Here is a 10,893-nt window from a genome sequence, read left to right on the forward strand (position 1 = left end):
GGTGAGTATGAAAAACTGTACAACCACATCACATCTGTCAAAAATTTTAAGACGTCGGCTAGTCCGAGTGTTGTTGTCAACGAAACCGTGTCATTATCGTATTTTCTGCAGGAATATTTGCGATCTAATGAAGCTAGAAAATATGTGTCCACACAGACGGAATATTCTTAGGCGATCTCAAGATCGTAGAAAACCTGGTAAATATCCTGTGAATTCGAATGTAGTCCACAGTATACTTTCTCTTTTTGTGGGGATGTAGTAACACTTTTTGATCTGCCAGTCACGGGCTATCACTCTTCTGCCTTAACCGAAGTCACTGAAATGAGTATGTAATAAAACTGACATTTTTTTCAGGCTCTGCAATCACTCAATTGTTAACATAATTGTCCAGTTTAGTTAGAGATATACTCAAACATAACCTTTTAAAACCAGATGCTGTATCTGCGGATACATAATTAAGGAACCATGAAAGGACCTGCAGCAAAGCAACAGAATAGATGCATTTGAGTTATTAGAAATGATAAGCATTGGGTTTTCATTAAGTATTTTTTGAAAAGAGAATATGGGCTTGTGTTGTCATTCAATTTATAAACGTTGGTCAGTATTTGCAACAGTGCTGACTTACATAAGTTTTGTAATGTTTGTATGGACTAGAGTATTGCCCCTTCGGCCTTACAAACGCTTGAACAATCAACAAAGAAAAGACTTAAATGCAGTCATTAAAGATCTCCCTGATCATCTTGATGGAGTTAGAATTGAAAGAGATGGAGAGATTAACAAGAATTTTAGAAAAGAGGTGATTCTTGGAGAAGGTGAATTTGAACAACGTAAAGAAGAAGACCCCAAAGAATTATTGGAAGATATATTTGTTAGGTAATGGGAAATTCAAAATAGTTCCTTGTTTATGATGTTTTCCCTTTTTTTTTTTTTCATTTGCACTTTTCTTTTTTGTTTTAGGGCCGATACCAACAATGATAGTTTTCTAGTCCATTCTGAGCTTTCACGGTGGATTGAGGCAAAAATTAAACAGCACATTGCCCAGGCTCATGCTGAGAATTATATTCTTTTTGCAAGTGTGGATATAAACCCAAGGAATGGTCAGGATAGTACAAGTGGAAAGAATGAAGACCATGTTTGTTTTACTTCAACCGGGTCAGTCATATTTAATCTAGTAATCAAATTTACATTTACAGGTCTAGTGTCTTGGGAAGAGTACCATCAGTATTTTCTTAGACAAAAGGGATATAGCAAAACCTATGTTGAAAATCATGACAAACGACATTCTGGGTTAGATAGGAAAACCAAAGGTACTTGCTTCATCTAAGCGTTCTCCATTGCCTGAGATCACCTTTAGAATATGTCATTTGTCCCTTTTGCCTCACAGAGACCATTATGAGAGATAAAGCAGCTTGGTCAGAAGCATCACATTTAAATCCCAATCATCTCACTGTGGATGAGTTTTTAGCTTTTCGACATCCTGAATCTAGTCATGCAACTATTTTAACATTAGTTGAAGAACTTTTTGATAAATTTGGTGAGTGAGCAGTACTGAAAGTATACCTTCATTAAAGTTTTCATTTCTGTTCTTCTGATCTAACCATTGTTTTACAGATCAAAATGGTGATCAAATTTTGACTGAAGATGAATTTTCTCATCTTCTATTAGAAGGTGATGCTGAGAAAAGTGGCGAAACCATTAATCAAGGAGAAGCAGAACGTCGTGCTGAATTCAGAGCTGAAATTGATAAAAATAAAGATGGGAAAGCTGATCGCCATGAACTTCTGGTATGCACATTAAATTTTATTCTGTAATTAACAAATATTGTCTTTTTGGTTATTTTTTTTTTCTTTTAGATGTACATTGATCCTATTAATCCCAGACATGCTAGAGAGGAAGCAGAGACCTTGATTGCTCTTGCTGATGTTAATCATGATGGAGCCTTATCATTGCTGGAAGTCATCAATAAAATGGACTTGTTTTTGGGTAGTAAGATGGTTGATACTGCCAAAAGTTTTCATGATGAGTTTTAAGAAGTGTCATTCTTTATGATCTTACTAGTGAAATAATAAACTGTAAGACAATACTACAATACTATATGTAAAGGTAACTGTTTTTTGAAAAAACACATTATTGATCATTATATGTGTGTGTAATTTTATAATTGGCCTGTAAAGCATGTATGGAATAAAAGTTGACTAGAAAGGTGAAATAATAGGGAGATATTGGTTCGTAAAATATCTTTTTTTAGTACAAACCAGCAAACTACTTTGCTTTTAGCATATGGAAATAAATATTATTTAGTCTTAAATTACAGTTGAAATTTAGTCAACATCTTCTGGACGCACAGGGTGGATTAATGGAATCACAGACTGTTTATTCACATCTCGTGAACATGCCTTCCTCATATCTGCAAATGGAGGAAATGCGCAAATTTGTAGAACTTTGATGTGCTTATCAATAGACATCAACATTTGATGTGACGAAATAAGTGAAACCTTACCGTAAGCATCCTCGTCAGGGTCTCCTGAATAGTATTCTAAAACTGTGCGATAAATAATGTAACCCAATTGCTTGTACATTTGAATTGCGACTTTGTTAGAAACTCGCACAAAGAGGTCCACAAAATAAGCTTGTTTCCTGGGTTAAACATACAAATTTATGAGACAGAAAAGTCAGAAAAAAGACTTAGAAGAGTCAAAAGAATAATTTTACTTTTCAGAGGCTTCTTCAAGCCAAGACATTAGGGTTGCAGCCATCCCAAGGCGGCGATAATCAGGCGATACTGTGAGTGCAGTAACATGACCATGCCAGTTTTCGCCTAGACCTTCTGCTTTGCCCATTACTGAAAAGAAATAGCCCAGTTAGGTGTGGAAGAATAATGTGTCCTTAATTTTTCAAATAAAGATACCTTAGATTACAGGGCATTGCAAAATCTTTGACAAACTTTCAAACCTATTAAATACTTTTTTAGGTGAATGTACAACTAAAAAGTAAACAGTACTCACTATATCCCATTATTTCTCCACTTGGTGATTCTGCTACCTGAAAATGTTCAGGCCAGTGGGCCAGGTACTGCATGTAGAATGCAAGGCCAAACTGTGAACGTTAAGTAAAAATACTAGACTATTAGAATAAGTTATTACACAAGATAGTAAACAAATCCCTTTTCTTTCCTTTTTTTATTTTAGAAAGTTGAGATTAAATGCTGGAAGCAGCCAGAAGACACTATTTGCTCAAAGGATACAGTTTCAGTCAATGGATCCAAGTTCCTGCGAAACAATGCAAAGTTATAAACACAAAACAATGATGTACATTTAACTCTTCTCAAGTTTAACTGATGACCAATTTACGCACACGTTATTGAACTTCAATAGATCCATGCAGGTGAATGGACGAAGAGTAGTCATCCTGATTGAGTGTGAAAACACCTTTCCAACAAAAGGCAAAGTTGTTTTGATGGAGAATAACCTACAAGTTGTATGGTTATTCAAGACCCTAAATATATGTTGATCAGAAAACCGACGAGCACGAAGAACCTTGACGTATACGATCAATTACTTCTTTGACTGAGATTAATTCAGGAGCAAAGATGTAAATAGTAAATGAAAACATATATTCAACCTAGCTACAGAAATAACAGCCAGCAGCAGCGCACCGACGACGACCGGCCTGGCCTGTGGGCCGTCGGATGCGAGTGCGAGTCAGTCGTTACGAATAAAATAGGAGTTGACATATTGCCATTTTACAGAGTGATGAAATTGAAAGCGAAAATCCTTCCATTGAGTGCCCAGGTATAAAAAATAAAAATATGTCTCAGTGAAGATTTTTCATTATTTTGGGGTTGGTCCAACTGAGCCACCGAAATCTCCCCCCTCCTCCCACGTCCAGGGAGGGGTTTACTTAGTGGCCCTCCACTAGGTTTACTTGCCTCTGAATCAAACCCATCAAACCAGCCCAAAAAGCCTGACCAAGCCAGACTCACGGATTTATTCGAGTAGCTCAAGGCTAGCTTGTTAGTTACAGTGTGTGAAGCCGTTGAGGCTGTGTTCAGAGATAATTAGTACAATAATTGAACGCCGTCGAAATATTTATTGGAAATAAAAGAAAAAACAATAAATTAGGTATAGGTGCTGAGAATATTGGATGTCTTAGATTGCAGGTGCACTGAAGTATCCTGATTGAAATGACAATGGAAACACACATGAATCAAATGTTTCTTGTTCTTTTATAAAAACAAATAAAAAACGAAATAAGAAAATGGGGACCAATCTCAATACTGCAAACTTCTTTTAGTTTGGATGTCATCTAATATCTGTCGTAATTCTTCATCTTCAAAGCGCCCTTCCAAACTGTAATTTTAATAAAAGCCCTGTATACTAAACAATATTATGAGAATAAGTCAACAACAAAAAAATAATTGGCAGACCTCCACTCACCTTGGTACTAGGGATTTAGCTTCTTCTGGCGTTTCAGGACAGAGATTTGCTAATGAAGCCAATTCAAATTTATGTAATTTTTTTTGCATTAGAAGACTGCAAATATAATAAAAGGCAATAGATAAATACTACAACAGCAATTTCTAACAAAGAGTAAACTTCAAAATGTAGAAAAGTCCTCATACTTCCGAACTGAGGATATTGTCTCCTTGTTTTTGAATTTTCTGAAGCGTTCTGTGTAAGTTAATGTTTTGTGAAACACTTCTGAAAACTCTTGCTCCTCCTCTGCGCTTTCATTTTGGGCTTGACGATGTTCCAACAACATATGGACTTCTGATATGAGAAGGGTTTCAGCATTTTCAAACTCTGAAAAAATATAAAAAAAAGATATCCATTTTCATCATACATAAAAAAAATTATGCCTTTACGCACGCAACAGCACTGTGACAGTAATAGGAAGTTTTCTCTAATGCTGCCTTTCTTTTTTCAGCAATTGTAATCAACATTTAAGTTTTTCATAAGCTTATTTGTTATTGATAATACACAGTACTAGAAAAACATAGTCTAGAGTAAATTTAGACAAAAATCACCTTGCATCAATTTACCTTTAGTTAAAATCCTCAATGCAATGCACATAAATGTAAGGATTCAAGTTTACTACTGACAAAGAAAATGTTATCTATCAACATTAATGACATTCAAGATTTTAACTTAAGTACAATGAAGACCAAACATCACATTTTAAGGAAAGATAATTTATTGTTTTAGTTTTCAAAAGTTATAAATATAGATACAAAAGCTATGTTCCCTGAGTAAAATAACCTTCATTCAACAAAAAGTCATAGAGCTTTCTCGTCTTGTTTACATCAATTTTAATAAGAACTCTTGCTTGAGCAAGTTTCAGAGAACTGCCAGGGTTTCTACGACTTTCAGTGACAAGAATGTCTCTGAAGTCAAGGAATGAAAGCGGGGCAAGTCTAAGATTGGAGCATAATTCTCGTTCTGAGGGCGTAAGCTTTTCATAACCAGGGAGTGTCATTATATCCAGTGGAGGTGGTTTTTTTCTTGGAGCAGATGTTTGAATTGGTACTGCTGGAGCATTTGCTCCTGACCATGGCAGGAAAGTGCCACTCAAAATAGGGCCATCTTTTTTGACCTGATTGCGTAGATCGGATAATTGAGCATACAATTTATTAGCCCTATGACTTGTAATGCCTTTGTCACGCAGTTCTTTCAACTGTTTTATTTTAGCTCGAGTTTCACCCATAGCATGGAGACTTTCCATTAAGAAATCAAACTTCTTCCCATTTAAGACACGCATTAGACCAGTCAACTTTTCAGCTATTTCTCTACCAATGGTTCCCTAAAGAGAAACAAAACAAATAAATAATTATCAATTTATTTCGTTTAATTAAAAGCATATAAAAAAAGAATTCCAGAGTAAAGTATCTAGTCATAGAAAAAACCTCACCTCAAATCTTTGGAGCCATCCAATTGTTTTCTGCAAAAGCAGCAGTCCATGATGCCTAATGATCTGCTTTCTCCGCTTCCTTTCTCTAAGCCGCCCATTATAAGCTTCAACTATTGCTACTTGCATATCGGTCAGAACTTCATAATCATTGTCCTCTGGATCAGCTATCTCAGAGTCTAATTCAGCAACCATTAGCTCAGCACTGTCATCGAATTCAACAGAAAACTCTCCACGAGCTGCATTGTAACCAGGAATAAACTGCGTAGCGCGACATTCAAAGAGAGGGCGGGAAAGATCTGCTCTTTGATACAGCTGCTGTTGCTGTTTAAGATAGGGATTTAGTTTTAATTTTAGCGAATAACTATTCTTTGATAGCTGGGCATGGTCATCTGGCCCTTCAAAGTCAGAAATCTTTTTAGAATTGGAAACATATCTACTGAATGGTGTCATAACAGTTTGCTGAGCTGTTTCAACTCTGTGTGAGGAAAAGGTTTCTCCCACTTGAAGCTGAAGGTCAGAGTTTTCTGAATAAAACCAGAAGTAATGCTTCATACATTCCTCTTCACATCTTGAAGAAACTTTCTTGGCGATATCAGTCCAATTGTCAGCTCCAAATTCAATCATTGCCTCGAGTAGCGCTAATTCTTCTTTAGCAGTCCAGTTGCCCAATAAAGGAAACTCATTGCGAATCACAGAATATTTATGATAGTTATAATGATTATTGCGCTCTCCACCACTGGCAAAGCACTTAGTACAAATCAAAGTGTTTTTGCAGTCAACACAAGTTATGTATGGCTCACGGAGCCACATCCCACAAATATAACATGTATCAGAGAACCGTTCTTCAAAATCTGTCTCAGAAGTCATGGTACAGTCTGCAATCAGCCAACATATTCTACTCTAGATTTACAACTCACAGGACATTTTCTTAATACAATTCGGCAAATAACAAAGTAATCTATGTCATTGATATTACATTTAAAACAAAATATACCAATGCGTTTGGTCAAACAGTCAGAGTTAGGTTATAAACGAAAAACCGGTAGGACAAATCCAGCATGTACAAATTCGTACCTTTCGGAAATTGTAGATCAGCAGCATCCTCGTCAACCAAGTCAATATTTTGAGCGGCCATTTCACCAAAAGAAGAGGTGGCAGGCACAAAATAAGAACTCTCAACTTGTGACTTGTGGGTTGTGTTTGTTTGACGCTTGACGCTGCGGTTAAGCGCAGTCTAGTCGGTAGTCGTAGTCGACACTGCGTCCATATATTTACTATTCGCAGTCAGGTTTGTTGCTGGCGCTGCTGGCGCGCTGGCGGCTCATTCGTCCAAGCGGGCTGGCGGGCTGGCCAACCAGCTCAAGCAACCAGTCCTGAGTTATATCCTTCTTCAAACTTCAAAAAGGGTTATTACGACGGCTTGTCACGCCGGCGCGTGGCGGGCGAGGGGTAGGGTGCGGGCGGGGAGGCAGTGGCGGAAGAACTGCCTACCTACCCTACCCCGCTTCGCCGCCCGCGCTTCCCTCTCGCCCTCCGCGTGGAGGGAAACGACAAAATTCTTAACTGGATGTAACATTGCCCATGTTAGCAGGTACATTACCCGTGTTAAATTTTCTAGACACCTTGTGGTAGGTTATCTTACGTTGGGGTGGCGCGCCCCAGTCGGCGTTTTCAACCATTCCAACTGAGAAACTTGAGAGACTTGAGACTGCTTGAGAGAGGGTGGACATATTTCCCATTACACCCTTTCGTAAAACAGAACGAAAAATCCCGCGCAGTTGGGCAGCTGGGGTTTGTTGTCGTTCCACCCGTCCCTCTGACTTCAAACTTTCATATCAACAGCAGACAATTGGCACATGTAAGTAGGCAACCGACAGAACATCACCCATTTGCCAGCAATTACGGCGCGGTAGAGACGCCGTTTGGGCGGCCCGACTGACCCAGCCTCACGCTACGGATTATTTGTGCTGTTAAATTGCCATTTCTCTGAGAGGTGGGCTAGACGGACCCGTGCGGGTCCAGTGGTCCAGCGGCGGGAGGTGTAAGGTCTGACGGGCCCGCCTGGACCAGCATGGGTCAGTTGGGTCGAGCAACAGAACAGTAGACCCATCCGACCCAAGCCTGGAGCCAACAAAATTGTAGGTGAGGGGCAGGGAGACGCGGGGTGAGGGGAAGCCCGTGAACTGCTGGGCCGGGCTGGCCGAGGCAGGTCCAGCAGACCCGCAGCCCGGGTCGGGTGGGTCCAGCTGGCCCGAGCGGGTCTGACTGACCCGACTGACTAGCCCACACGGGTCGACGTAGTGTTACTGAATATAGACAAGACTGGGTCAGGTCGGGTTGTCCCGAGCTAACGACTGCCTTGGGCCACGTAAACCCAAAATCATGGCCCAAACGGCGACTCTACGGCGCGGTATAGGCCTACTGTATTTCGGCTACTGTATTTGAGCGCCTCTATGACGGACGTGTACGCAGTACTCAAGTGACAACCCCCTCGTCTACACTGCTTCGTTGCAGCCATCAAAATTGTGATACCCACGGTCAAATTCCGTTCTATCCGCCCGGTTTAGTGATATGGGCATCAAAAATTTAGCTGCTGTAACCGAAATTTTGGTTGCTGTAACCAAAAAAGTCTAGTTGCTGTGACTAAAAATTTGACCGATCCGACTGATCGAGCAATTTTTGATGGCTGCAACGAAACATTTCTCTCAGCTGTAGCACCGTTTGATTTCCCGAGCCTATAAAATACATTATCTTCAAAGTCCTACAATGAGTTTTAGTGCAAGAATATCATATTTGTTGCGATTGTGCAAAGGAATTGGAAATATTTAAAAAATCAGCACTCGGTGACTTTATTGTCGTCTGAAATGCTGAAAGACACACGGAAATGAGATTAGAGAAAGCGGAGAGAGTTCCAATTAAAAGTAAGAGTGAGAAAGAAGAGCAGACTGCGGTCTCAGTGAATTGTGAGGACGTTGATCAGCACTCCAAGAACCAGAGTGAGGGCAGCCCCGCGTGACAGTGTGGGTGCGGAAGAGGGGGTCGGCGCAACGAAGGGAATGACATTCTTGTCGGCGAGTTCCGTGAAGAATTTCAACGAATGCGGCTTAAGCGAGCGATTCAACGTTCCGTTCTCGTAGTCCACATGTACTAGACCGAAGGGCCGACTAAAACAGAACGACATAGACACATGAGCAAGCTGTGTTGCACTATCTTCCTGTCAGAAAACAGGAGCGTTGTTCGACCAACCTGTACCCGCCGCTCCATTCGAAAGAATCGATGAGACTCCAAGTACAGTACGCGATCACTTTCACTCCGTAGTCGTGCACCGCCCCGATCAGCGACCGCATGTATGACTGCAGCAGGGAACAGTGTGAATCATTCCGCACTCCTGACGGTATACGGGGTGGTCCACAGACCCCCTTCCTTTAATTTGCTTATAGTGTACCGCATGCAGGCGTGCCGGTCGGGCTTGCCTACCGTCACTCACCGCGGAGCCTTATGGCCCCGTGCGAGTATGCAACCGGCACGAACGCCTGCATCCGGTACAGTATAAGCAAAATAAAGGAAGGGGGTCTGTGGACCACCCTGTAGATCTCCTTCTCGACTGACGCGGACTGACACGTACACTCAGGTAAACGGCCCGCTTCCGGTCATCCGTCCCACTGTAGCCGTTCTCTGTGATGGCGATTGGAACACCATACTGCTGCCACGTCCACAGCACTGACCGCTCCATTACCTCCGGCGTGATCTGAGAAAGAAACGAAACGCTTGCTACGAGTTCAGGCAAGGGAGGGTGGGGCTTCTTGAGCCGGACCACGCCCAAGTGGTGACTTGGTGGCGAAAAGCGAAAACATCTCAGCCCGACATGTCTGGGTCGTTTACCGTACCGTTCTAAAGAATGACTGGAAACGGGCGCCTAGCTTCCTAACAATTAAATATTTATGTTCTGGTCAGCGGTGCCATGTGATAGAGAAACATGGCACATGGCACCCCCTGGCTCAAGTAGCCCCACCCTCCAGGGGATGTCACTGTAGTGCCCTCTTGATGTGTGCGTAATGCGCGTAGAAAATGCATTTTTTTGCGCAGTGATGTGCAAAAAATGCGCTTAAAATGCGTAACAAATGCAGGCCTTTTAGTCTAAGGTATCGAAATGCAGGCCTTGCCACCTGGAAGCGCGAAGCGAACTTCTTCATCTCCGTCGAAGCTACCACAATAAGCAATTCACTCTTTAATGATCTATGTATTGCATTAGCCCGATCGCGTGACCAAGGTAGGATTAACGAGCACCCCCAGCCCCCAACGCTTAGTGGTGCCCGAATTCGCGCCCATGGAGCCCTTAACTCGTCCGATCATCGACACAGTCGCAAGAGAATCAGCATTGGTTGTCACCTCACCTTGTCAAAAAGCACCAGGTCAGCAGGATTGCCCACGTCGAGAAACGGCAGTTTTTCCAGTAGTTGGCTGTAAATGGGCACCTGAGGTCGGTTTGCGCCCGCATTGGGGTCGTAACTAGCAATGATTCCATTGTAAATATTGAGTCCCAGAAAGTCAGTCGAGTCTGAGACGAGAAAACGTTACATACGTGACACGACCAAACCCAATCCAGGTTGAGATGGCTCGAAATGCCAAATACCTTTTAGATCCTTTTTCTCTTCATCTGTAAAAGCTGGCAGGTCCGGTAGGAGCCTCTTTATGCTCTCAGGGTAGTCGCCAAACACGACAGGGTGCAATATTTTGCCGCAGTGCATCTGGTTGAAGGCGTCGGCCGCATACACATCCTGCACGGACGTCGTTTTAGGCTGGGCATGCACCAGCAGCGCGGTGTAACCGACCTGACCTGCGAATAAACACATAGCAAAGCAGAGTGTCTAGATCAGACCGCTTCAGACTGCTATCTGCCTCGGTTGCCGGGTATTTTCATTGAAGGCGGAGGCGCCCGGCGGGTAGGCAGCGGCGTGACGCCACAGCGCGGCGGGACTGCCTATC

At 41.9% G+C, this 10,893-nt stretch overlaps 4 protein-coding genes across 7 annotated transcripts in view; 1 reads left to right on the forward strand and 3 right to left on the reverse strand.

The window, feature by feature from the left end:
- Positions 1 to 35: 35 nt before the first annotated feature.
- On the forward strand, positions 36 to 2,212 carry LOC113211165 (45 kDa calcium-binding protein). Its single transcript, XM_026429469.2, has 7 exons — positions 36 to 197; positions 355 to 873; positions 958 to 1,097; positions 1,194 to 1,307; positions 1,385 to 1,534; positions 1,612 to 1,784; positions 1,854 to 2,212. Exons 2-7 carry the CDS (start codon positions 563 to 565, stop codon positions 2,028 to 2,030), a joined length of 1,065 nt encoding a protein of 354 aa, XP_026285254.1. The 5' UTR covers positions 36 to 197; positions 355 to 562; the 3' UTR covers positions 2,031 to 2,212.
- Positions 2,213 to 2,222: 10 nt separating this feature from the next.
- On the reverse strand, positions 2,223 to 3,793 carry LOC113211168 (N-alpha-acetyltransferase 20). Of its 2 annotated transcripts, XM_052273259.1 has the most exons (7): positions 3,622 to 3,793; positions 3,355 to 3,536; positions 3,245 to 3,269; positions 3,006 to 3,096; positions 2,713 to 2,842; positions 2,501 to 2,637; positions 2,223 to 2,407 (listed from the first exon to the last, which is right to left on the reverse strand). In XM_052273259.1, the coding sequence occupies exons 2-7, from the start codon at positions 3,405 to 3,407 to the stop codon at positions 2,322 to 2,324; spliced, it is 522 nt and encodes a 173-aa protein (XP_052129219.1). In that variant the 5' UTR covers positions 3,408 to 3,536; positions 3,622 to 3,793; the 3' UTR covers positions 2,223 to 2,321. The 2 variants fall into 2 exon arrangements, with proteins under 2 accessions (XP_052129219.1, XP_026285256.1); XM_026429471.2 differs by having other exon boundaries at positions 3,355 to 3,792.
- Positions 3,794 to 4,069: 276 nt separating this feature from the next.
- On the reverse strand, positions 4,070 to 8,583 carry LOC113211163 (DNA-directed RNA polymerase II subunit Rpb4-like). Of its 3 annotated transcripts, none has more exons than XM_026429465.2 (4): positions 6,982 to 7,959; positions 4,622 to 4,802; positions 4,437 to 4,532; positions 4,070 to 4,349 (listed from the first exon to the last, which is right to left on the reverse strand). In XM_026429465.2, the coding sequence occupies exons 1-4, from the start codon at positions 7,040 to 7,042 to the stop codon at positions 4,271 to 4,273; spliced, it is 417 nt and encodes a 138-aa protein (XP_026285250.1). In that variant the 5' UTR covers positions 7,043 to 7,959; the 3' UTR covers positions 4,070 to 4,270. The 3 variants fall into 3 exon arrangements, with proteins under 3 accessions (XP_026285250.1, XP_026285251.1, XP_026285249.1); XM_026429466.2 differs by lacking the exon at positions 6,982 to 7,959 and adding an exon at positions 5,042 to 5,207; XM_026429464.2 differs by lacking the exons at positions 4,070 to 4,349; positions 4,437 to 4,532; positions 4,622 to 4,802 and adding exons at positions 5,176 to 5,799; positions 5,908 to 6,782 and having other exon boundaries at positions 6,982 to 8,583.
- A 148-nt stretch (positions 8,584 to 8,731) lies between these two features.
- Positions 8,732 to 10,893, reverse strand: part of LOC113211172 (uncharacterized) — a 4,626-nt gene continuing 2,464 nt past the window's right edge. The window contains exons 6-10 of the mRNA XM_026429477.2: positions 10,541 to 10,744; positions 10,302 to 10,465; positions 9,533 to 9,655; positions 9,154 to 9,260; positions 8,732 to 9,071 (exon numbers count right to left, since the gene is read on the reverse strand). Coding sequence (XP_026285262.2) covers positions 8,861 to 9,071; positions 9,154 to 9,260; positions 9,533 to 9,655; positions 10,302 to 10,465; positions 10,541 to 10,744 — 809 coding nt within the window. The 3' untranslated portion in view covers positions 8,732 to 8,860. The remainder of the gene's footprint in view (positions 9,072 to 9,153; positions 9,261 to 9,532; positions 9,656 to 10,301; positions 10,466 to 10,540; positions 10,745 to 10,893) is intronic.

Source organism: Frankliniella occidentalis, unplaced genomic scaffold (genome assembly GCF_000697945.3).
Source record: "Frankliniella occidentalis isolate FOCC.00 unplaced genomic scaffold, Focc_3.1 Scaffold258, whole genome shotgun sequence".
NCBI lineage: Eukaryota > Metazoa > Arthropoda > Insecta > Thysanoptera > Thripidae > Frankliniella > Frankliniella occidentalis.